General features: G+C 44.1%; 2 protein-coding genes across 11 annotated transcripts in view; one reads left to right on the top strand and one right to left on the bottom strand.

Moving 5' to 3' along the window:
* The window catches only part of NR2C2 (nuclear receptor subfamily 2 group C member 2), a 97,487-nt gene extending 85,693 nt beyond the window's left edge, over positions 1-11,794 (bottom strand). For 5 of the 10 annotated variants that reach the window (XR_004437041.1, XR_004437042.1, XM_033210809.1 and 2 more), the window contains exon 1: positions 11,478-11,616. The gene's annotated coding sequence lies outside the window, so the exon portion shown is untranslated. Of the gene's footprint in view, positions 1-295; positions 1,042-10,639; positions 10,696-11,477 lie in introns of those variants that run through there. The other 5 variants (XM_033210817.1, XM_033210815.1, XM_033210812.1 and 2 more) reach the window with 5 other exon arrangements.
* LOC117078170 lies at positions 10,533-16,898 on the top strand. The gene is made up of 3 exons (XM_033201650.1): positions 10,533-10,660; positions 11,268-11,645; positions 13,536-16,898. The coding sequence occupies exons 1-3, from the start codon at positions 10,533-10,535 to the stop codon at positions 13,849-13,851; spliced, it is 822 nt and encodes a 273-aa protein (XP_033057541.1). The 3' UTR covers positions 13,852-16,898.
* The last annotated feature ends 9,437 nt before the right edge of the window (positions 16,899-26,335 follow it).

Here is a 26,335-nt window from a genome sequence, read left to right as displayed (position 1 = left end):
AAAAAAAAAAAAAAAAAAAAAAAAAAATTTAGACTGCAGTGTGGGAATGATAGAAAAGACAGAGACTGTAGACGGGAGGCCAGTTAGGAAGTGGGAGCAATAGTAAAGTCAACAGATGAAGGCGGATTCTTAAAGTAGTGTGTTTTTTTCTGGATAGCACACAAATGACAACAGGGCACAGTATAAAAAAAACTATTTCATATCCAGCCTGGGCAACATCATGACTCCTTATCTCTAAAAAAGATAATTGTAATACAGACCATAGAATGATAGCAGTAAATCATACTTGGCTGACCTTATGTCACAGGTTTTATAAGAAATTCTTTCAAATCCAAGTGCATCAATATCACCCTATCAACAACAAAGAAGCAGAGAACACAACAATGACTTTGAATTAGCCCTTCCAGGCTCACAAAGTGATAGCTAACTAAACCATGTAACCAGAGTTTCTTTAGTGAAGTAGGGCACAGACTTCACTGCAGTGAAAAGCTTGGCTCTGGAAACACCTGAATCTCCAGTTTCAGATAACAATGAACAAGTCCTGGGACAAGGAGACTCTGCTTTCATTAACAGGAATGAGTGAGCCTGCCTTTACATCCACAATCAACTGGTTCAAATCATCCATATTTATGTGTTACATGGCTTATAAATACAATATGCAATGTATCTACGGTCTTGGTATTTCCTTAGCTAAACAACTAAGGGTTCTGAGGCTCAGGCACTAAGCCGATTTCTCAGATACTGACCATATGAGGTTACTGTGAAGATTAGATCTTAAGTGTGTATGCGTTGTGCTTGGGACATAGAAATGCAACACATGGTAGCTATTATTGGTGAAAGATGATGGTGCCACTTTTGCTTTCTCAAAGAAATCTGAAAGTAACTCAAACTGTAAAACGCATATTATGATTAGGAATAGGTCTCTCATTTTGACGTAAGGCTCACATGAAATTTAACTATATACACATGGAAGTAGTGTAAACACACACATACAGCCAGGCGCAGGGGCTCACATCTGTAATCCCAGCATTCTGGGAGGCCGAGGCAGGTGGATTACCTGAGGTCAGGAGCTCGAGACCAGCCTGACCAACATGGAGAAGCTCCATCTCTACTAAAAATACAAAATGAGCCAGGCACGGTGGCATATGCCTGTAATCCCAGCTGTTTGAGGCTGAGGCAGGAGAATGGCTTGAATCCAGGAGGCAGAGGCTGCAGTGAGCTGAGATTGAGCCACTGCACTTCAGCCTGGGCAACAAGAGTAAAACTCTGTCTCAAATAATAAAAAAAAAAACACACACACACAAAGCATTTGTAATTTGCCCTGTTAAACCGTACAACTGGGTAAAACAATGGGGCTAAATTTGGATAAAATCTTACAAATATTTAAAAATAAACCAATACCTAATAACTACTTGCAAAATACTACTGGGCATAAAACTTTTGATAGGTACAAGGTATTCAGTATAAGTCTAATTATTCTGATTGTTAGAAGTCTGTTCATATTTATGGGAGAATAAAAATGGAAGGATTTAGACAGCCTGAGAGAGGATAAAAAATAAGAAATACATAGCTTTTGCAACTTGCAATCATAGATCAAGACTTGAAAGTAGAAAATGAAATTCAAGTGGCAGGTTTAGTGTAATACAAATGTTCATCAACAGAAAAGATACTCACTGGGATGCCTCTAAGGTTAAGTTTAGGTATACTTCCTGTCAATGGAAAGCCAGCTATTATTTAGACTCAAAGTTTACTTAGCTTTAGGGTCAGGTAGTTTCTTGTCCATTGTGCCCCTCCATAGGAAAGTTATTTCTTCCATATTCAAAGTCTGAACTGTAAAAAAGGGCAGCAATGATATGTATATGCTAGGAGTGGCAAGGTGGGGTGAGTGACTAGTAGGGAAGAGAAGCGGCTTTCACCTAAATGAAGTTCTTACATATTTATAGTACCAGGGCAGTTCTACAATTTTCTGTGTGGATACCTCCCCTAAAAAAGTCACTGTATACTGTGGATGATATTTTCTCATTCTACCAAGAGCCCAAGTGTAAGGGTGTTGCGGACTTTCTTCATATCTATCAGTAAGCGCCAGGGTAGATGGATGGAAGGAAAAGCAGGATAAATTCTCTGGACATCCATGATGTACTTTAAATCAAACTAGGCATGATTTAATCCTTAGCATACCTTCTGAGTATGTAGTATTGGCTCACCAATGAAGATGGAAAAAACTGAAACCCAGCACTTACAACTTGTTTCAAATCATCCAGCTAGTAAGTGATGGAGCTAGGATTCCAACTCAGGCCTCTTTGATTCTAAAATTGCAACATTCCCTCTAGATCACAGTGCCCTTCAACATAATTTCCCAGAAAAAAGGAAGTTAAGGAGGGAATGAAAAAAAAAAGTGACAGGAAAGAATTATCTATGGGAACAAACTGCTTACATCAATAAGCTAGATCATTTAACAATTGATATACACAACCACTAAGTCCTAATATGTGACTTATGTTTCAGTATTGCTAACAGATATTTCTGAGGCTGCTCCACCCAGGTAGTACCATGGCAGTTCTTTTAGAACCTTGAACGCATTCTTCCCTTAAAACTTAACCTACATGATAATTACATTAATTAAAATAGTGAAGATAATTTTACTATCTTAAGTAAAATTTTTACTTAACTACAACACGCGAATACAAAAGGGCACAAATCACCCAGGCTCAGTGGCTCCTGCCTGTAATCCTACCACTTTGGGAGGCCGAGGTGGGTGGATTGCCTGAGCTCAGGAGTTCAAGACCAGCCTGGGCAACATGGTGAAAACCCGTCTCTACTAAAATACAAAAATTAGCTGGGCATGGTGGCACACGCGTGTAGTTTCAGCTACTCAGGAGGCTATGGCACGAGAATCCTTTGAACCTGGGAGGCGGAGATTGCAGTGAATCAAGATCGCACCACTGCACTCCGGCCTGGGCAGCAGAGGGAGCCTCCATTTCAACAAACAAAAAGAAAAAAGGCACAAATCATAAATGAACAGTTTGATGAATTTTCACTAACTGAACACACAGAACACACATGTAAATGCCACTCAGATCAGAAAATAAGACATTACCAATACCCCTAAAAGTCCCTCTCATACCCCTTCCCATAGTCGTTGTCTTCTCTTCCCTCTCCTGACTTTTATAATACTATTGCACTGCTTATAATACACTTTTTGGTGTGTCTGGCTTCCTTTGCCCAACATTATTTTTGTAATAACCATGAGAAGTGAATCCGTTTTCACTGTTGTACAGTATTCTTTTTTTTTCTTTCTTTTTTTTTTTTTTGAGGTGGAGTCTCGCTCTGTCGCCCGGGCTGGAGTGCAGTGGCCGGATCTCAGCTCACTGCAAGCTCCGCCTCCCGGATTTACGCCATTCTCCTGCCTCAGCCTCCCGAGTAGCTGGGACTACAGGCGCCCGCCACCTCGCCCGGCTAGTTTTTGTATTTTTAGTAGAGACGAGGTTTCACCGTGTCAGCCAGGATGGTCTCGATCTCCTGACCTCGTGATCCGCCCGTCTCGGCCTCCCAAAGTGCTGGGATTACAGGCTTGAGCCACCGCGCCCGGCCTGTTGTACAGTATTCTAATGTATGACTATGCCCATTATTTCTCCATTCTGTAGGTGATGAACATTTAGATTGTTTCTAGTGTGGAGTCCTTATGATTAGTGCTCCTATGAACATTTTCACACAGGCCTTTTGATGCACTGCTATCTTTTCTTCGTTTGAAAATTTTACTATTTTTAAAAATTAACTGTTTCACTTTTATCTATTTTTAATTTTTTTTTTTTTTTTTGAGGCGGAGTCTCGCTCTGTCGCCCGGACTGGAGTGCAGTGGCCGGATCTCAGCTCACTGCAAGCTCCGCCTCCCGGGTTCACGCCATTCTCCTGCCTCAGCCTCCCGAGTAGCTGGGACTACAGGCGCCCGCCACTTCGCCCGGCTAGTTTTTGTATTTTTAGTAGAGATGGGGTTTCACCGTGTTAGCCAGGATGGTCTCGATCTCCTGACCTCGTGATCCGCCCGTCTCGGCCTCCCAAAGTGCTGGGATTACAGGCTTGAGCCACCGCGCCCGGCAATTTTTATTCTCAAGTACATTGCTTACTTCTTTAGAAAAGAGATATATTACAAATTTACATTTTATTTTTAAAAATCTGTATTATATTAAATAAGTCAACAACACAGTCTAATTATTAGCCTTTCCAGTTAAGAGCTGATATATACTTTGTGACATCTGCTTTTAGTCTTGGTAAAGCAATCAATTAAAAGACGATTTTTCAGTAATTCCAGGGTTAGTCATCTTATCGACCTAATAAAAAGATGTATCATTACAGACACTATAGTGGGGGGAAGGGGAAAAGAACGAGTGTGGTACAAATGACATACCCAAAACGTTCTAGAAATAATACCTAATCAGACTCACTATACAACAAACACCACTGGAGGAAATGCAGCATGAAGCCTGCTAGTATTGTGTAACTTCTCAAGGGCCATCCAGCCTCAGCTTTTTTTTTTTTTTTTTTTAGATGAAGTCTCACACTGTTGCCCAGCTGGAGTGCAGTGGCGTGATCTCGGCTCACTGCAACCTCCACCTCCCAGGTTCAAGCAATTCTCCTGCCTCAGCCTCCCGAGTAGCTGGGATTACAGGTGGCCGCCACCACGCCCTGCTAATTTTTTGTACTTTTAGTAGAGACAGGGTTTCACTATGTTGGCCAGGCTGGTCTTGAACTCCTGACCTAGTGATCCACCTGCCTTGGCCTCCCAAAGTGCTGAGATTACAGGGGTGAGCCACCACGCCAGGCCGTACGTGTATCTTTCTTTTCAAGGAACATCAGTGGGCAGTCAGGTAGGAAACTTTTCTCCCCTGCATAGCTTTTATCAATATATGAAAAACAAAGGTAAATAAAGCGGCTCCCTGTAAAACCAGGAAGCCTTCAAACTTGAGTCTAGCCCTACCAGCCTCTCATTTCTCCTCTTCAGTTTTCAGTAGCAGTCACACCATTTTCCAGGCCCCAAGACCTTTTCTCATAACTCTCACTAACCCAAACAAGGGGAAATATTCTTTTACACTTGGGCTCTTGGAATGAAATTCCTCTCCATCTATATGTTAACACTTCAGGGATTAGAATCTTTGGGGTTATTGTTAATAATTATGGAATAGAAAGTTTCACCTCCTATTAAAGGACTTCAGGCCTCTTATTATAGTGGAGGAAGTACTTTTTATTGCCCCTAAAAAATCACGCTTTGCCCCTGAGGCTGACTTTTATCATTACAGGCCAACTGGAGTCCAAGGGTAACTCAGAAAAAACAGTTAAGTGTCTGAGCTAGCCTGTTCCCTTTCTGTCCTTAACAATTCACCTCCCATCCTTCTATTCTAAGACTTCCAGGTACCAGGGGTCTGCATCTGCATTTATTGTCCCCTTAACAAATGCCTATGCCAATGTCCTGATCTGGCTTTCATCCCTCTACTCATTCCCACTCCTCATCATTTTTGAGCTGTGCTAGTTGAGCTGTTCCCAGGCAGTTCTTCCGTTTGGTATAGAGCTCCTGCTGCTTTACTCTCCAGCGCTCAGGACCTGAAGTGAGCAAGGGGAGTAGGCCTGCTACCTCGGGTAGCAGTAGTGGGATATGGGGAAAGAATGGCAGGATGGCAGAGAATGACAGAGAATCTCAGCCTCTGGCATGTTAGGTTGAAGACAAGCAAACCTCCAATGAATAAAGAAGAACATATCTTTTACAATGTGTAACAGGAGCACAAATGTATCCATTAGGTTAAAGATGATAATCACACAGGGAAGAAAAAAGCATCATTTAAGGCCCTCATAATTAGCAATAAAGTAAAAAGAGGTAAACGAAAATCTAGCAGAGGATTCTTACATCAAGCATGAGGCTGGACTTGAGGTCTAAGACCACTTCCAATTCTGAGATTCTAGGATTCCTTCACAGACTCCCCCTGTGTGGTATTTATTAAGATGATACTTGTATAGGAGATGCTTTGGGACTAAAGGAGCATATGGCTTATAGATAAGAGAACTCAACAACAAAAATCCCAATGGAGGGCCCTCGATATGTGGAGACACTCAGGCAGCTAGACACAGGAGGCCAGTGGCTCAGTGCTACGGCTGAAGACAGGGCTGCTCCACAAAGACTTACCTGCCTTGTTCTCAAAGTCATTCAGACAACAAGTATCCGCTATCCCTGGCCCCAAACTCAATGCTGGCTCCCACCTCCCTGTTTGACAAGTGGGCAACCAGGTACGAAACTTTTCTCCCCTGCATAGCTTTTATCAATATATGAAAAACAAAGGTAAATAAAGCGGCTCCCTGTAAAACCAGGAAGCCTTCAAACTTGAGTCTAGCCCTACCAGCCTCTCATTTCTCCTCTTCAGTTTTCAGTAGCAGTCACACCATTTTCCAGGCCCCAAGACCTTTTCTCATAACTCTCACTAACCCAAACAGGGGGAAATATTCTTTTACACTTGGGCTCTTGGAATGAAATTCCTCTCCATCTATATGTTAACACTTCAGGGATTAGAATCTTTGGGGTTATTGTTGGTAGCCTCAGAGAGGCTACCAACTCCAGGTTCTGAAGCCAGGCCTTTCTGCCTTCATAGCACAAGCTCTGTCACTGCACTGCCCTGCCACGTCACTCCTTGAAGACAGATGCTAAAAACTTCCTAGCTGCCAGGCAGGGTGGCTCACACCTGTAATCCCAGCACTTTCGGAGGCCAAGGTGGGTGGATCACGAGGTCAGGAGACCGAGACCATCCTGGCTAACATGGGGAAACACCGTCTCTACTAAAAATACAAAAAATTAGCTGGGTGTGGTGGTAGGCGTCTGCAATCCCAGCTACTCGGGAGGCTGAGGCAGGAGAATGGCGTGAACCCGGGAGGCGGAGCTTGCAGTGAGCTGAGATCGAGCCACTGCACTCCAGCCTGGGAGACAGAGCAAGACTCCGTCTCAAAAACAAAAACAAAAATTCCCAGCCATCATCATAAAGTGAGGAGGTTGTTACACATAGGGATTTTCTTCTTTCTATAAAGGAATGATTATGAAAACAAAACTTCAAAGTCACTGTGAATACAACTAATGAAAGCAATAAATAACTTAATGGTGTAAGATAATATATAGTTGTTTTACTAAACTAGCAGTTATTTGGTTACCCTGAGTAATTAGCTCAAGGAATCCAAGTGTTGAATTGAACAAGTGATACCAAAAATCTTTGAGCAAGACAGAAAAAAAAAATTCCAAAAATAAACAGTTAAACTATTATTATTTTTAAAATACCATAACAATATCTTATTTTAAAAGTTTTACAATATAAATTAATACAAATGTTTTATTTACCACACTTTCAAGTACAAACTTGACGTATACTTAACAAAATTTGCTTTTTACCTTGGTAAAGCAATTAAAAAGTGATTTTCAATAATTTCATTAAATGAATCAATTTATTTTTTTTTTTTTTTTTTTTGAGACGGAGTCTGGCTCTGTCGCCCAGGCTCGAGTGCGGTGGCCGGATCTCAGCTCACTGCAAGCTCCGCCTCCCAGGTTCACGCCATTCTCCTGCCTCCGCCTCCCAAGTAGCTGGGACTACAGGCGCCCGCCTCGTCGCCCGGCTAGTTTTTTGTATTCTTTAGTAGAGACGGGGTTTCACCGTATTAGCCAGGATGGTCTCGATCTCCTGACCTTGTGATCCGCCCGTCTCAGCCTCCCAAAGTGCTGGGATTACAGGCTTGAGCCACCGCGCCCGGCCAATCAATTTATCTTTAGAAATATAAACATCCCAAATTAATGGCTACAGAGACTTTCAATTCCCAACTCCCTGTGAACCCACTGAAGGCTTCTTCCTTCCTCTCCAATCCCCTGTGATGGTGAGACAAAAATCAGAATATTTGATTTCAAGAAAATCGTGTTAGCTTGGTGCTTTGTTTCTTCAGTTAAAGTAAATAACATAATTATGTTTGGGTTATTTATTTCTTCACATATGAACTTATTAACTTTCATGTAGTTAAACTTGTAATTCAATCATAAAAAAATTAGTGAGAAAATTATTGAAATGGGTCATTTTATCCATATTTACGCCTCCAGGCAGTGGCATATCTGTCAGAAATCACTTCCTAAATTCAACCAAATATTATAACATGCTTATTATCGCTGGCAGTGCTATCTGAATTGCCAAAGAGGCTCACATAAAAAGTATCCATCAATGCACAGCAACTTAGTTACCAGTGACACCATAAATTATCAACAATTCATTCAACAAATAGTGCCAGGCACTCTTCTAAGTGCTGGATAAGTAATGGTGAATAAAATGTATTCCTGCTCTCACAACTTACAGTGTGGTGAGGACAGACATTAATCAAATAATCACAGAGTGTGTAATTATAAAGTGAGATAAAGGTTATAAAGAAAAGAAACAGGCCGGGCGCGGTGGCTCAAGCCTGTAATCCCAGCACTTTGGGAGGCCGAGACGGGCGGATCACGAGGTCAGGAGATCGAGACCATCCTGGCTAACACTGTGAAACCCTGTCTCTACTAAAAAAAATACAAAAAACTAGCCGGGCGAGGTGGCGGGCGCCTGTAGTCCCAGCTACTCGGAAGGCTGAGGCCGGAGTATGGCGTAAACCTGGGAGGCGGAGCTTGCAGTGAGCTGAGATCCGGCCACTGCACTTCAGGCCAGGCGACAGAGCGAGACTCCGTCTCAAAAAAAAAAAAAAAGAAAAGAAACAATAGAAAGAGTCTGATCTAGACTGGCAATGGGAATTAGGGAGGACTTCCCTGAAGAAGCGATGCTTGAACCAATATCTGAGGTAGGGTGGGGGTAGGGGGTAAGCTTACACTGTCAGTTACACTAGTCAAGGAAGTTGAAGGCAGGCCAGTGTGTCTAGAGCACAGGGAGCTAGGTATCAGAGATAAGAAAATAATGAAAAGCCTTGGAAAGGTTTTTAAAAATGGAACAGGAAGCCTCTGCCATTACGTGGGTTCTGGTGGGGCCTGAACAACGTACTGCCTGTAAGAGAGTTTTATAAATCATAAAGCACCCTATACTTTGGTTAGTACTATTTAGCTCCACTATTTTGTTTTCTAAACTGTTGTCCTGCATGCCATGTAACTAGCTGAAAGCATAGAGCTAAAACTATTATCTCGGTGTTCGAATCTATTGTTTTTGCTCCTACACCACACTGCATAAAAATTTCATTGTTTATATTACTTAGTCCAATGTCTATACCAGTACTTCATAATGACAATAACTCTATTTACACAGTATTTACTATACGTCAGGCACTTTCCTAAGCTCTATTATTTACATTAACTCATTTAATCCTCAGTTCTAGAAGGAAGGTTCTATTATTGTCCAGATGAGGACAGTGAGGCTAGGAAAGGTAGCTTTCCTAGCAAAATCACACTGCTACTAAAAGTTGGGAGTTGCTAACCACAACACTAAAACATTTTATGTCTGTGTATATATGTGTATACATATCTCTATCTCGAGAGACAGAGAGAAAACTCACACACAGAGAATTATATTCAACTGTAGTCTGGGCGACAGAGTGAGACTCTGGTCTCAATCAATCAATCAATCATATTCACATGTTTGAGGACCAGTGTCTTAGTCATTTTTGTATTCCCAGCCTAGCACATAGTGCCTGGAGTATTCGTAGCACTCAGGAAATACTGATGAATTGAAAATATATATATGAGGCTGACGAAGGATTTCAATCTGGAAGTAAAGTGAGTTTCTGAGGCCCTCCTCCCAAGTCTTGTATTCATCAGCAATTCATATGAAAGCTATGTCTTTCTCGACTTTCTTATTATTATATTGAAGATTTGTTTCTCACTACCGTTGCTATTATTTCACAGCCTTTGGCCTGGAGACAGAGTGGGATAATGGACAATTACTAGTTTCAACCAACTCTCCAGCCACAAGCAGCCAGTTCTCGTCACATCAAACGCTCTTCCTCCAGGGCCGTTACACGGGCTGTCCTGTCTGGAATGCTATTCCTTCCTTGGGTTCCTCTGTTCAAACAGCACTTGCTCAGAGAGGCCACCCTGGCCATTCCATCTAAATTAATGCCTCAGGTCTTCTTCAGCAGGTCATTTGGCTTCGTTTCTTTCACAGAACTTATGACTCTCTGGAATTATTTCTTTGTCTATTCACCTTCCAGCCCCCAACTCTAGTAAGGCAGGGGTCTTGTACAGCTGGTTCTCCAGATGTACCCCTAGTGCCTAAAAAACTAAGTCAACATGTATTCAGTGAACGAATGAGACGAGAACCATCCCCGAATTGTGCTCTCTCAAACCCTAAATACCCTTAAGCTTGCCTCCCCTGGTGGCTATAATACCATTTTTAACAATAACACCATTTCCAAGTGACTCTGAGGCTCGCAAAGTAGCGTTGACTCCATTTTCTGAGAACAGCCCCACAAACAATGCTCAGAAGGGAGGTCCGGCCTGGCAAGCACGCCCATGCTACCCATTTACAGTCGATAACATTGAGCTTCATTAGGGGATGCGCCAAGGCCGCTCCGAAATAACGAGCAGGAGCCCTGAAAGGTGTCCTGGTTCCGAAAATCTCTTCCCACGAGAGCGCATCGTGGACTCGAAATCCTTCATCACCTTTATTACTATTGTTCTTCTGTACTCATTCTGGACGCATTCCAGGCGGAGGGAAGCTACCCACCTCCAGACCCAGGGCCGGGCGCCGGCCTCTCCACCCGGCCGCGCCCCTCGCGCCCCGCCCCCGGCCCCGCCCCCGCCGACCCGGCCCCGCCCCCGCCGACCCGGCCCCACTCCGCGCCCTGGCCTCTACTCCCGCCCCGCCAGGGCTCCCGCGCCCCACAAGGACCGCCCTCTTTCGCCTTAGCCAATTAGCAAAGATCAGGGGGGCGGTGCCACAGGCCCTGACCCTCCTATCCGGGCGCCAATTGGCCAGCCCATCAGTCGCTCACGAGGTCGCGCCTCGCACCCGCCTTCCTCCTTTTCCTTTACCCACCCCTTCAGAAAAAACGGCGGTTGGGCTGTGGCGGCCGCCAAAGGCGGACTAGAAGCGGAGGGGTGAAAAGCCCGGGAGAAAGGGAAGAAGGGACTGCAGGAGGGAGGAGAAGGATAAGGAGGAAGGGAGCCCGCCCAGCCAGAGCCATCTCCGTCGAGAACAAAATGGCGGCGCTGGCGGAGGGCCAACTGTGAGGCGGGGCCGCGGCCATTCCCCCTCCGCCCCCACCCTTGCGCCGGCCGGGCCGGTCAGGGGGAACCCGCTCGCTTCGCCCGGCCGCGGGCGGGGAGGGGAGGGGAGCGGCCCGGCCCACTATGCAAAGCGCCGGGCGCCGCCGCCGCCACCCCGTGGCAAAGGTAAAAGGGTCAGGTTCAGCCGCCGCCGCGGCGCCTCCATGTCCGCGCGCCAGGCCCGCCCCCTCCGCCGTCGGCCCGAGCCCGCCCGACCCTCTTTCAATTTTACCTCAGGATTTGGCGCCAAAGCGGCCTCGAAGCGGGTCCCGTGTCTGCGGCAGGCGGCCCCCGGCGCGGAGGGCAGGGCGAGGGGAGCCCGGGCTCCCGGCGTCGGCGGATGGCGGGAGCCCGGGGGCCGCGGGATCGCGGGGCAGCGGGCGAGAGACGAGACGTCGAGGTGGGAGCGGGGTGGCGGGGACGGGCCCGGGGGCGCCGCCGAGGTCGCGGAGAAGGGGGGGTTTGTTATTGTTTTTGTCAGTGAAAGGTCAGAGTTCGTGACCCCGGTGCCGCCGCCGCCGCCGCCCGCGCGCTGGTAGGAGGAGGGCGAATGTTCTTCTTCCTCTTCCCAGCGCCAGCCTCGCCGCGGCGGCGGGGGGCGGGCGAGCACGCGATTGGCTGAGGCGCGCGCGCGCACCGGAACGCCGCGGCCGGCGCTCGGTCCATCCGGCCCGTGGGTTGCGGGGCCCCGGGTAGCGGTGACTGCGGCCGGGCGGATGTGTGGCTTAAATGGCGCAGGCGTCGGGGCCTAGAGGCTGAAGGGCTGGTCGTCCTAAAAAGTCGTGGACGTCGCGCACGGTTACCCGGAAGCAGGCCCGCCCCTCCGGGGAACCGCGAGCTTCTCGCGGCTGGGTGGGGACCGTCCTCGCAGTGGCGGCCTCCACCCTGGCCTCCCGCTTAGCCGAGGCCTCTGGAAGGCTCGCAAAGTGTCTGTTGATGGAAGAAGCCGGGCCCTGGCTGGCGCGACGGATTCACCCAGCCGCTCAGCAGAGCGTCTGTAGGTCGGAAGTGAGGGTTATATTGAGTGGGTATTGAGCTCTTCGGCCCTTCCTCGGTACAGGTAGTTTTAAATTTAGCTTTTAAAGGTCTAAAGATGCGCCCGCTCTGGCCTCTCAGGTGAAGTGTTGAAACATCCCAGAACCTGTAATTTTTGATTTCTTAGTAAACATACGGTCCAGAGCTTGTGTAATTCTGTGCCTCTCCTCGAGATTTGGAAGTAGTGAATGGTAATAGGTAGGGATGTGTAAAGCAGCTTTTAGCAGCATTACTTATATTTATATGAAGAAAAAGGCCTGTCTTGATCTTAAACTTTTGGGCTGTAGGTTTTCCTTACATATTTCTTTCTTTTATGTTGTGGTTTTAACTTGGCTGGGAAGGCGCAGCGCTTATTTATTCTAAATGCCTTGAAGTGTTTAGGCTACAGGCTGCAGATCTTGTACTAACTGATTTTTTTTCCTTCAGTTTTCTTTCTTATTAAGAATAAATATTGACGGCCGGGCTCGGTGGCTCAAGCCTGTAATCCCAGCACTTTGGGAGGCCGAGACGGGCGGATCACGAGGTCAGGAGATCGAGACCATCCTGGCTAACACGGTGAAACCCCGTCTCTACTAAAAATACAAAAAACTAGCCGGGCGAGATGGCGGGCGCCGGTAGTCCCAGCTACTCGGGAGGCTGAGGCAGGAGAATGGCATAAACCCGGGAGGCGGAGCTTGCAGTGAGCTGAGATCCCGCCACTGCACTCCAGTCCGGGCGACAGAGCGAGACTCCGCCTCAAAAAAAAAAAAAAAAAAAAAGAAAAAAGAATAAATATTGACTCCAGAATGGATGTTTTTGTTTGTTTGTTTTTTTCACACAGTATCCATTTGGGTTTTTATCAGGATGACTCCAACTTTTAGTATTTTTTTTTCCATAGTCTTATAATATTTCTATTTGGTAAGAAATGTCTTAAACACACCTATTTCCCCTTCCTCCTTTTTCTCACCTTGAAAAATTGGGAAAAGAACTAGGTTCGTTTTGTCATGGTGAAGCACGGATCTTGAAATTGGAAGGGGCCTTGAGAGAATGTGGTCAAATTTTTTTGCTGCAGAAAGCTTTTCCGATTTTAGGGGTGAAGTGGGTGAAAACTAGAAAGGTCAAGTGATGTGCCTGAGATGCAAAAGCAATTGCAGTTTTTGCATTGTTGAAATTTGCTGTTTGATATTGGAATACATTCTTAAATGTGGATCATTTTAATGCACATTTCTCATTTTATTTTTTTTGCTAATGACTTATTACTTGCTGTTTATTTTAGAATATACTTTTTGTCTAACATCAAAAAATTGGAGCAGTTTTCTTATCCGAGTTCAAAATCGGTCATAAAGCAGCGAAGACAACTCAAAACATCAGTTAACACATTTGGCCCAGGCACCGCTAACAAACATACAGTTCAGTGGTGGCTTAAGAAGTTTTGCAAAGGAGAGAGCCTTGAAAATGAGGAACATGATGGCGAGCCATGGGAAGTTGACAACGACCAATTGAGAGCAATCATAGAACTACATGAAAAATTGCAGAAGAACTCAGCGTTTACTCTTCTAGGGTCATTAGGGTCGAAAGGTGAAAAAGCTTGATAAATGGGTGCCTCATGAGCTGAGTGAAAATCAAAACTATTGTTTTGAAGTGTAGTTTTCTTTTATCCTGCGCAACAGCAGCAGACCATTTCTCAATTAGATTGTGACATGTAGTGAAAAGTGGATTTTATACAACAGCCAGTTCAGTGGTTGGACCAAGAAGCAGCTCCAAAGCAGTTCCCAAAGCCAAACTTGCACCAAAAAAAGGTCATGGTCACTGTTTGGTGGTCTGCTGCCAGTCTGATCCACTACAGTTTTCTGAATCCTGGCGAAACCATTACATCTGAGAAGTATACTCAGCAAATTGATAAGATGCACCGAAAACTGCAATGCCTGCAGCCGGCATTGGTCAACAGAAAGGGCCCAATTCTTCATGACAACACCTGACTGCATGGCCCACAACCAATGCTTCAAAAGTTGAAGGAATTGAACTACGAAGTTTTGCCTCATCCTTTATATTCACCTGACCTTTCGCCAACTGACTACCACTTCTTCTAGTATCTTGACAACTTTTTGCAGGGAAAACACTTCAGCAGGATGCAGAAAATGCTTTCCAAGAGTTTCTTAAATCCTGAAGCATGGATCTTTATGCTACAGGAATAAATAAACTTATTTCTCATTGGCCAAAGTGTGTTGACTGTAATGGTTCCTGTTTTCATTAATAAAATACGTTTGAGCCTAGTTACAATGATTTAAAATTTGCAGTCTGGAAATTAACTTTTGTATCAACCTAATATTTCGATGGTAAATCCTTGCAAACATGGAAACTGCATTTGGCCCAGTGCTTTGTGGTTGTGTACTCTTTTTTTAATAGATGGCATTGGCTGAGCATGGTGGCTCATGCCTGTAATCCCAGTACTTTGGGAGGGTGAGGTGGGTGGATCACCTGAGGTCAGGAGTTCAACACCAGCCTGGCCAACATGGTAAAACCCCATCTCTACTAAAAATATAAAAAAAAATTGCTACACGTGGTGGCGGGCACCTGTAATTCCAACTACTTCGGGAGGCTGCAACAGGAGAATCATTTGAACCCAGGAGGTGGATGTTGTAGTGAGCTGAGATCGCGCCATTGCACTCTAGCCTGGGTGACAAGTGAAATTCTGTCTCAAAAAAAACAAAAAATAGTTGGGGTCTCGCTGTGTTGACCAGGCTGGTCTCGAACTCCTGGCCTTAAATGATCCTCCCATCTTGGCCTCCCAAAGTGTTAGGATTACAGGCGTGAGCCACCGCACCCTGCCTGGTTGTATACTCTTTCAAAAATTAAGTTTTTAATGTTAAATGCTGCTTCTAGATACATTGTAAAAATTCACCTATCAATGAGTTTTTTTATTAAAAACATTGCAATTATACTGGACTTTAAATACTAAGCAATAATTAAGGCTTCGATGTTGGTTTATAGTTTTCTCATTTCTTTCATTTAATAGCTCTGTAAAATGAAGCAGTTACTTCCATTTTCCTGAGGTGCAGAAACTGTGGCCCAGATGAGTTAAGCGACCTGTACAGTGTTATAGGTCCAATAAGTGAGACTGGGGCTCTGATCTAGTCCCTTTGACATTAAAGTTTGTGTGGTAAACCAGCTATGTCGGTTTGCCACATTTGTAATAGTGTTCAATAAATTTTCACTTAAAGGTTTAATATTAAAATAGTAGCAAGAATTCATAACCTTAATTGGCTTTAACGGCTTTTTTTCTCCTGAAAACAGATGCATATGTACACATGCACACAGATTGCTTGCAATACTAGCACATAGGCCTTTGCACGTTGAAGTTAGCACTGCTGTGGTGCCCTTTTTTTTTTTTTTGGCTGGCTTTTTTGACTGCAAGTCTTTTTGGGTAGAACTTTATAGTTAGAAAGTAGCTTTCTAACACTTGGATGGGTTTTATAGGCACAAAAAACAAGTCTTATACTAGCTGTACTTTATTTTTTGAGTTCTTATTAATGAGCATCCACTTTTGCATTGACAGTGATTTCAAGATTGCTTTATCAGCCTTTAAAGGATTCTTGGACTAGGCGTGCACATCAGAACTGCAAGGTCCCCAGTGGTTCTGAAGCAGTAAGCTTTGGGTGGTCTCGCATCAGCACTTTCACTGAGCTTCACAGATAATTCTGATGCATACTCCAGGCCTGAACCATTGATCAGTTTGAAACCTGCATAACAAAGCCAAAAAAGTTTTGTTGCACCTTTTGAAATACAGTTAACTATTTTACCATGCCGGAGATTATTCATTCAGAGAGATAGGTCCTTGCTTTGGAGCAATGATATATATCTGGCAGTACCCTGCCCTTGTGTGTGTGCATTAGCTCAGCACCTGCCCACACTACAAGTCCCTGTAGGATGTACCTTGTTCTTCCCTGTTTCAGCCCTTAACACAATACCTGGTATAGAGTATGTAGTGGGCATCTGTTGAATGAATGCTTTTCCCAGTAGCAGTGTATTCATACAATATTAATAAAATTGTCCCCTGGTTTACAGATAAAAGTGAAAGCAGTAAGTGCCCAGTGAGTGAGACCCAGGTGTTCTTCCTCCACCCCTAGTGGTCCCCTGGGCAGGTCTTGTTTTTTGTAACATTCACCAGTCTGTTCTGTAGTCAATCACTGATTAACTTGTCTGTGAACTTGAGAGCAGGAACTATTTCATAGTTTCATTAGCACAGAGTAAACATGTTTGCCATGCAAAGTTATTTTGCATCTGCATTTAAGTGATAGATGTTGAGTCAATGAAAAGTTTTGATTAAGCAATAGCTGTAGATGTGCTAAGTTTTTCAAATTACTAATATCAAGCGGAGATTATTTTTACTTGTAAGGGTATTGCTTTTGTGATAGCATAAATATTGGTTTCCTTTTTTGTAATGTAAATTAATTGCTGGAAACTTGTATTCTCATAGACTGGGGAAGCTTAATTGCCTTTATAAGTACTTATGTACAACTTTGTATCAAATTTTCTGTAATTTATGCTTTATTACTATGTATGTACTAATAATTTTATCTGACTTCTGTTTATATCATTTGTACAATTACATGGTTGTAAAATAAACTTTTAAACCTCACATACTTGCTGTTAGCCACCCATCCCCTACCCCCTTTTTTTAACTGTGGAATCTGAGTCGGGTACGGTGGCTCACACCTGTAATCCCAGTGCTTTGGAAGACTGAGGCAGGTGGATTGCCTGAGTTTGAGACCAGCGTGGGCAACATGGCGAAACACCGTCTCCACTAAAAAATACAAAAATTAGTTGGGGGTGGCCTGCCCCTGTAGTTTACTGAGGAGGCTGAGATAGGAAGATTGCTTGAGGCTAGGGAGGTAGGGAGGCCAAGGCTGCAATAAGCCATGGTTGTGCCACTGCACTCCAGCCTGGGTGACAGAGCAAGACCCTGTCTCAGGGGGAAAAAAAGTATGGAATCTGGACAGACAGATATAATCTCTGAACACCAGATTGCATATTCCTTACACTTAACACCTTATCCTGTTTAATCTTATTATAACCTTGTGAAGTAGATGGTATTATCCTGTTTTTACAGCTAAATAGACCGAGACCTAACAAGAGAGGATGACTCCTCCAAAGTTGCCTGGCTAGCAAGGGGTGGAACATTTATTAATAGCTCTTTCTGTTTGTTTCTTCTTTTCTGTCCTTGAGGGCTCTGAGAGGAAGAAAACTCTTCTACCCACCTCCATGCTCTGTCAAAGTCAAGCTGTAGCACAGCCTACCAGGCTATTTGGGGAGGCCTCAACTTCTATATAAATGGCCCTTCTTCCCAAGAGGAGAATAGAGAATGGCTGTTTTCCCTGTGGTGGATTAATGTATGAGAATGCAGCAACACCAAGAATGCATTTCCTAGCCTCTTACTGAACTGCTTTTCTGAGACTCACACCCCTTTAGTCTCTGGGGCTTCCTGGGCCTTGAAAAAGTGTTATTTCCAAGTTGTACTTGGCTCAAATATCTTAGAGTAGTAGTTCTGTCCTTGGAGATAGGCATGAACCTCTTTGAGAATCGAATGGAAAGTTATATTCTCAGAAAAATGCACTGACCTTTGATCCCTGTTTTTAGAGTATGTGTTGTTCCAAGGGATGTTTTTTGTTTTTTAAATGTTAGCTAACTAGGAACTGTCTGTGTCAATCTTAAGGATAAGAGGTGGAAAGGAGAGTTCTACTGGTGAGCATGTAGACTCTTAGCCATTTGTTTTCAGTTAAGTATCATAACCTTGGTCTTAGCCATGCATGTGTCCCTGAGTCCCCAGCCTCTTCCAGTTCTTTTGTTCCCCTCCATCGCCCCTCCATCCCCCTACCAGAAAGAAAACTTATTTTCTGCTAGCGTGGGGCTAGGGAATCTTAGGATGTCATGATACCTCACAGAGATTCCTAACTGATCCCCCTGTCTTCAGTCACACCCTGGCCTTCCAAGACACCCGTGCCTCCAGTTTGTGAGCCTCCAGGGGCAGAAGCCCTTTTGTGTCTTCACTGGCATCCTCATCTGAGGCACTTTGGTGATTATTTTCTCTATGTCTGCATGTTATATCTTCCAAAAATGGGTTGACATTTTCTATACCCTGTGTCTCCTCTGGAACTCTATCCTTTGGGTTATATCTTTTTATTCATTTGCTGGCTTTAGTGGATTTGAAGAGGCATCTAAGAAATGCATGTTTTCTAGTCATCTATTGCATAATTAATCACACTCAAACTCAATGACCTAAAGACTCAACGGTCACTTTTTTTTTTTTTTTAATGAAAATCTTTCTGGGCAAGGACTTCATGTCTAAAACACCAAAAGCAATGGCAACAAAAGCCAAAATTGACAAGTGGGATCTAATTAAAGAGCTTCTGCACAGCAAAAGAAACTACCATCAGAGTGAACAGGCAACCTACAGAATGGGAGAAAATTTTTGCAATGTACTCATCTGACAAAGGGCTAATATCCAGAATCTACAAAAAACTCAAACAAATTTACAAGAAAAAAACCCCATCAAAAAGCGGGCAAAGGATATGAACAGACCCTTCTCAAAAGAAGACATTTATGCAGCCAACAAACATGAAAAAATGCTCATCATCACTGGCCATCAGAGAAATGCAAATCAAAACCACAATGAGATACCATCTTACACCAGTTAGAATGGCAATCATTAAAAAGTTAGGAAACAACAGGTGCTGGAGAGGATGTGGAGAAATAGGAACACTTTTACGTTGTTGGCGGGACTGTAAACTAGTTCAACCAGCCGGGGGCGGTGGCTCAAGCCTGTAATCCCAGCACTTTGGGAGGCCGAGACGGGAAGATCACAAGGTCAGGAGATCAAGACCATCCTGGCTAACACGGTGAAACCCCATCTCTACTAAAAAAAACAAAATACAAAAAAACTAGCGGACGAGGTGGCGGGCGCCTGTAGTCCCACCCACTCAGGAGGCTGAGGCCGGAGAATGGCGTAAACCCGGGAGGCGGAGCTTGCAGTGAGCTGAGATCCGGCCACTGCACTTCTGCCTGGGCGACAGAGCGAGACTCCGTCTCAAAAAAAAAAAAAAGAAAAAAGAAAACTAGTTCAACCATTGTGGAAGACAGTGTAGTGGTTCCTCAAGGATCTAGAACTAGAAATACCATTTGACCCAGCCATCCCATTACTGGGTATATACCCAAAGGATTATAAATCATGCTGCTATAAAGACACGTGCACACGTATGTGTTTATTGTGGCAACAGTCACTATAGGGAACCAACCCAAATGTCTATCAATGATAGACTGGATTGAGAAAATGTGGCAAATATACACCATGGAATACTATGCAGCCATAAAAAAGGGATGAGTTCATATCCTTTGTAGGGACAGCGATGAAGCTGGAAATCTTCATTCTCAGCAAACTGTCGCAAGGATAGAAAACGAAACACCACATGTTCTCACTTATAGGTGGGAATTGAACAATGAGAACACTTGGACATAGGGTGGGGAACATCACACACCGGGGCCTGTTGTAGGGTGGGGGGAGGGGGGAGGGATAGCATTAGGAGATATACCTAATGTAAATGAGGAGTTAATGGGTGCAGCACACCAACATGGCACATGTATACATATGTAACAAACCTGCACATTGTGCATGTGTATCCTAAAACTTAAAGTATAATAAAAAAATAAATTCTTAAACCAAAAAATAAAAAAGTAAAAAAAAAAATGAAAATCTTTCAGTTCTAGGGAAGTCAAGTTGTTCTCTCTTGGCATCTCTCATAGTCACATAGCTGGAGTCGTCGGGAAGGCTTCCTTATACGTCTGGGATTAATACTTGTTGTCAGTGTGAACACTGACATGTGGCACAAAATAAGATTCAGGGTCACATTGAGTAGTACTATAGCTGCATTTTAAAAAGCTAATTTTGGCCGGGCGCGGTGGCTCAAGCCTGTAATCCTAGCACTTTGGGAGGCCGAGACGGGCGGATCACGAGGTCAGGAGATCGAGACCATCCTGACTAACACGGTGAAACCCCGTCTCTACTAAAAACTACAAAAAACTAGCCGGGCGAGGTGGCGGCGCCTGTAGTCCCAGCTACTCGGGAGGCTGAGGCAGGAGAATGGCGTGAACCCGGGAGGCGGAGCTTGCAGTGAGCTGAGATCCGGCCACAGCACTCCAGCCTGGGTGACAGCGCGAGACTCCGTCTCAAAAAAAAAAAAAAAAAAGCTAATTTTATGTCTATAATAACTTTCATAACTATGTATGTTGGAATAATCAAGTCTTATGCTTTAGGGCATAGCTAATTACTGTAGCCTTCAAGAGTCATTTATTTTTTCATGTATGCTGCTCACAACAGGATAGCTCCATTACACATTCATGAATTCTAGTGTGGCATTGTTAAGGGCTGGTAAGTACAGGCCACTGGATTTGAAGAGCCACAGACTTACTGGAGATGACAATTATTGAACATCCTGGTCTCCCACTTATATCTGTTACTTAGTTCTAAGGAGCATAGGGCTTATTGACTACACTTTATCACGAGATAGATTTTTGGATACAGCTGTTGATGAACATTCCAAAGATGAGATTTGAATATTGATGAGAACGAGGTCATTTAGGGCAGTTTACACTTGAGTGGGTAATCTTTATATATAAACAAGGGTAGTCATCACTGTTGAAAACATGCTTTAGGGCCACCTGGCATGAAACGTTTTAAAGTTCTACAATAGAATTTGAAAGAACTCTCAGTTCTTGAAGGATTTTTATAATGTATAATTTATAAATACAGATAAATGGGGTTTTCTTTTAATTGCTACAGTATCCATTTCTGAATCAGAAGAATTTGTGTAAACTTTACCATGAATTTTATATCTTTTTCCAAAACCTTGTTACAGTTTTGAAGCCAGCCAAAAAATAAAACTGGAAACATATTACATTTCCATCAATTTTGCAACCCATTTCCAGAGTTTGAAAAACATCGCTCCAAGCGGAAGAAAAAAACAAAAATCTTGTTTTCAGCTTTCTTCATACAGATTTTATTTTGTGCAAGCCTCTCTTTTGCTCTTGTAGAAGTGCTGCCTCTACACTGGCTCTGTCACAACAGCAGCATGAAAGACGATCAAAATTAGAGAATGAGGCATGTCGTCATTCTGCTGTCAACACAGAATGCCCCTTCCGGTATGATAGCTTCAAATGATCTGTACAAGGAAGATCCCAAGTCCATGTAGAGAATTTGTTCTGCAGAATCTCTCATGTGATCACTGGGATATTATGAGGGTGGTCATAGGGTCATCAAGCTTCTCCAGAGGAGTTTTGTGGAAGGCGATGTTTAACCAGCTGGGTGCCACGTTGGTGGTAGTCCTCTGTCTACCTCAGACTGGTTTTCCTCCTCAAATATTACTGTCGCGTGTATTTCTCCTGTAATGTTTGGCATAGTGTCATAGTCTAAAAGGCTTCTTGTAATCTTGTCTGATGGTACCAGTGCCAGTTCTCATGCCTTATAACATTTTCAGATACTCTTGGGTCTCACTTTCTTCAGCTAAGGATCTGAATATTCACTGCAGATACACCTGTAAACTGCCACTTCTACCACAGACTCAGTCTGGTGACAAACTGAGATCACTGCCAATATCTGAACTAAGCTTTTATTCGTTATTCACGGTGGCTGAGCTACCACCTCCTCTATCCTTCCTTCTACCTCCCTCCATCCTGCCTGTGCACAGAATCTCCTGAGGTGCTTGTAGAAACTGAAGATGCCTGGGCCCCACCCCAGACTACCTACCCACAGGGAACCCCAGGAGGTGAGGTGTGGGCCACAGGAGGAGCCTTGAGGAAGTCCCCTCTGGCTCTCGTAGAGGAGCAGCCAGAGAGCCAGAGGGGACTTCCTCAAGGCTTCTCCTGTGGCAGGGAGGAGCAGTCTTGGTAGAGTGGGGCACTACCAAGGATGGGACAGCTTTGGTAGAGTGGCCTCATTCTGGTTGTATCATGTTGCAAATTTGTGATCTGTCACCCCAGACACACTGCTCTGACTTCACATGACCCACAGGCTCTGGAGTGTGCATTGGTTGCATTGCCTTATGTTTCTGAAAATAGTCCCCCTCCCCTGGAGGTGCATCCCCCCAGGACACAAAGGTGTTCTGTGAACATGCACACACTCTTTTTCTTGGAACTGGTGCAGCAAGGGTATGATGGCTGCCTTCCCAATACAAGACTTGGCAATTCACATAGAACACGTTAACCATAACCTTCAGACTTGTCATATATGATACAGATTTAATGATTTTTGCTTGGATAATGAAGTGCAAAATTGAGTTTGTCTTAATGTCCTATTTATTCTGACTTCGGAGGAAAAGCTCCTACTGATTGATCCTCTGCAGCCAGAGATTTCTGTCAAATTTAGGAAATAATTGACATTGCAGGTGTCAGAGAATTGCTCCCAGTATCAGCTTATACACATTCGAAAGAGACATTATAGGGAAGCAGTTACAAAGGTGGGCTTTGCCAATTTTGTGTGTGACCCTGGACAGGTGACTTCATGTTTCTAATCCCATGTCCTTATGTGCAAAATAGGGGTAATAACTCAACTTACCTCAGCAGGTCCCTGAGAGAATTAAATGAAATAACAGGGTTAAAGTGCTAAACACTTCTTTGTTGCTAATAATCATACAAAGGTCTGCTATGAGCCTGAGAGGTCAGTACTGTTTGGCTACTGATTTAACAACTGTGTTTGATTAGCAGCCTAAAAGATCAATGATTATCAAATCAGCTTTCCCCGTGCCACTTACCTTAATACTTAGCAAACATATATAATAGATGCCCAAATAATTGCCCTATAAATATTGTTACAGATCATCCCCAAAATATAGGAAAAAGCATAGCCCTTGCACTCTGTTAATCCAAACTACAGTCTTTCCAGATTTGGTGCAGAGAGTGGACACTGGTGAATCCCCAGCAGCTGCACCCACAGCTGACTGTTCAGTGCCAATCATGGTGATCCCTCTTACAGAGATTAGGCTCAGGAGTTGGCAGGTGTAAGTGTGAGCCTGGAGAGTAGGAAGGGCCTGTAGGTGCTTCTAAGAAAAATCTAGCTACAAGAAGCCAAGCTGTCCCTCCTTGGTGGCTATGAACAGGGAGTTTTATAGTGTAGCCCCAACCATCAGTGGCAGTCAGCAATAAACTGCTTGGGAACCAACCCTGGAATCAAGCACTGCATGGCAAGTCGGAATAACCAAATCCTCCTGCTTTTGGATTTCCTTTTAACTGATTTCCAAATTGTTTAAACCAGATTGAGATTGGTTTCCATTTACTTGGTGCTGAAAATAGACTTCTTAGTGTATATATATCTGTCCTCTCCACTGACCATTAATGTGTGGAGGCACAGAAGCTTCCATTATCACAGAAATCACAAAACAGGCTGGGGGCTGTGGCTTATGCCTGTAATCCTTGTATTTTGGGAGACCGAGGCAGGTGGATTGCTTGAGCCTAGAAGTTCAAGACCAGCCTGGACAACATAGTGAGACCCAATCTCTACAAAAAAATAGCTGGGCATGGTGGCACATGCCTGTGGGCACAGCTACTTTGGAAGGCTGAGGCGGGAGGATTGCTTGAGCCCAGGAGGTCGAGGCTACAATGAGCCATGACTGCACCACTGCACTCCAGCCTGGGTGACAGAGTGAGACCCCATCTCAAAACAAAACAAAACAAAAAAAAAAAAAAAAAGAAAAACCAAGAAACACAGGCTGAATCAACAGAAGAATATTCCAGCATGTTGTTGACTGTCCTGCATCAGAAAGAAACTCAGGTTCCAAGCCTGGTCCTACCACCTTAGCCCAGGTGACCTCAGTCCCCATCTAGGGCTTGCTTCTGTGTTCAATGTATACTGCTGCTGAAAACACAGCCAATGAAAGGCTAGAGGAAAAAGGGACTCTGTCACCCTTCAGTTGCTGCAGCAGGGTTGCTGGGGTCCTCAGCACTGGCCTGCATGGTGCACGCCCAAAGATCAGAGCAAGCATCAGCCCGTGAGGCCACACATTTTCCCAGAACCAGGCTGCATACAAGGGAGAGTAAGTCTATTAGCTAGTTAGCCTGCTCAGAAAACCTTAAAGCATATTTCTGATATGTAAAGGAATTATTATTATCAGAGACTGGGACTTGCTCTGTTGCTTAGGCTGGAGAGCAGTGGCATCAACCTCCTGGGCTCAAGTGATCCTGCCTCAGCCTCCCAAGTAGCTGGGACTACAGACGTGCATCACCACACCTGGCTACTTTTTGTATTTTTAATAGAGACAGAGTTTCGCCATGTTGCCCAAGCTGGTCTTGAACCGCTGGGCACAAGCAATCCACCTGGCTTGGCCTCCCAAAGTGTTGGGATTACAGGCATAAGCCACTGTGCTCAGCCAAAAGTATTATTAGGACCCAGGAACACACACTACTGTGTATGTTTCTGGTGTGCTTTGTATTAGTAATAAGGAACAGAATTCTTCCTGCTTACTAAGACCAATCCAGACTGAAGAAACACATTCAATCTGCAGGGGAAGTGTGAAGCCAGTATTCATGTGAAATAGGTGCTGCTTGTTTTCAGTAAAACTTTTGAGTTTTATTATAAACCTTTATTGATTCTGAGAAGCAGGCAGAGGCCAACCCTGCAAAGGTCTGTGCTTTCCTGAGATAATTAAAATGAAAGAGAAGATTAGGTTCCATGACCAGTTTAGCCTTACTGTGTTAGGGTTTCTCTTCCTTGCCATTTTCTTTTCTTTTCTTTTTTTGAGACATGATCTCACTGTGTCACCAGGGTAGAGTGCAGTGTCATGATCATAACTCACTGTAGTGACCTCCTGGGCTCAAGCAATCCTCCTGTCTCAGCCTCCTAAGTAGCGAGGACTATAAGCATGAGCCACTATGCCTGGCTGATTTTTAATTTAGAGATGGGGTCTCACTATATTGCCCAGGCTGGTCTAGAACCCCAGGCTCAAACAGTCCTCCTGCCTCAGCCTTCCAAAGTGCTGGGATTACAGGCGTGAGCCACCATACCTGGCCCCAATTTTCATGGATAAGGAAAAAGGTCTTCTGTGTATTGTCTTCATTTTGTACTGTTAGCAGGGCCCACTTTAACAAACTTTAATAAACTTTAATAAACCAGTGGGGAAGGGCATAGTGTTATTATACAAAGTAAAAGTAAAGTTATGGGCTGTGCTCTTTTCAGACCGCTTTCACAAACATTCCATTTGTGCCTTTTCCCCTGAACCTGTGGGAGAAGCTAGAATGATCTCCATGTAATAGAAGAAGACACCAAAGCTCAGAGCAACTTGAGTGGCTTGTCTATGCTGCTGCTTCCTGATAAACATGGCCTTTGCTGGGGGTGCACAGTGAAGGGGCTGCTCTGTGCCCAGGGAGCAGAGGGGCAGAGCAGGTATTACGGGGGACTTTGAGCAGCATCTCCATGGTGTCATGGCCGGTTATTTCCCCAGCATCTGGATCCAGTGAGAAGGAGCAACCTCTGACCAGGTGGGGTGGCTTCATCCCCAGTAGAAAAGGTAGTAGAAATTAGCCTGAAATGAGTACACAAAGAACCACAAGAAGGACACATAATACACGGTCCAGATAAAAGGTGATCCCTTGCCCAGTCACACATGAGCCCCTGCCAGTTGCCTTTTACAAAACCCATCCAGTGTGTTTTTCATCTATAACCCAGACATTTTTATTAGGGTAACTATTCACTGAAAAATAAAAGCCCTATTACCTCTTTACAGGGCATCCAAAATAGGATAATATAAAGTAAAAGAGGCTTTCTGATGACTTTCAGACCTGTAATTCTATCTGGAACTCAGAAACTGACCATGGGTGGCAACATAAGCAGACCGGGGAAACTACCCCTGCCTGGTACTGAAGTCCTGCTCTGCTCAACAGCTCTAGAAAGCCCATTTCAGTGTCTGATGATGAAAACGATTCAGTTGGAACTAAGCCCTCAAAAATTAACAAAAACACTATCTAATCACTTAGTTTGAATCATTAGTTATATGTTTAATGCAAACATTTTAAAACAACTGCAAACTGGAAAAAAAA

Source organism: Trachypithecus francoisi, unplaced genomic scaffold (assembly GCF_009764315.1).
Source record: "Trachypithecus francoisi isolate TF-2019V2 unplaced genomic scaffold, Tfra_2.0 Lachesis_group0, whole genome shotgun sequence".
Classification (NCBI taxonomy): domain Eukaryota; kingdom Metazoa; phylum Chordata; class Mammalia; order Primates; family Cercopithecidae; genus Trachypithecus; species Trachypithecus francoisi.
This window is presented reverse-complemented; position numbering and strand designations above follow the sequence as displayed.

Coding starts and splice junctions, on each gene's coding strand:
- LOC117078170 (XM_033201650.1), top strand. CDS start 10,533: ATGCGCCAAGGCCGCTCCGAAATAACGAGCAGGAGCCCTGAAAGGTGT. Junction 10,661..11,267: donor TTTATTACTATTGTTCTTCT/GTACTCATTCTG, acceptor CGGGCCGGTCAG/GGGGAACCCGCTCGCTTCGC. Junction 11,646..13,535: donor GCGAGAGACGAGACGTCGAG/GTGGGAGCGGGG, acceptor TGTTTATTTTAG/AATATACTTTTTGTCTAACA.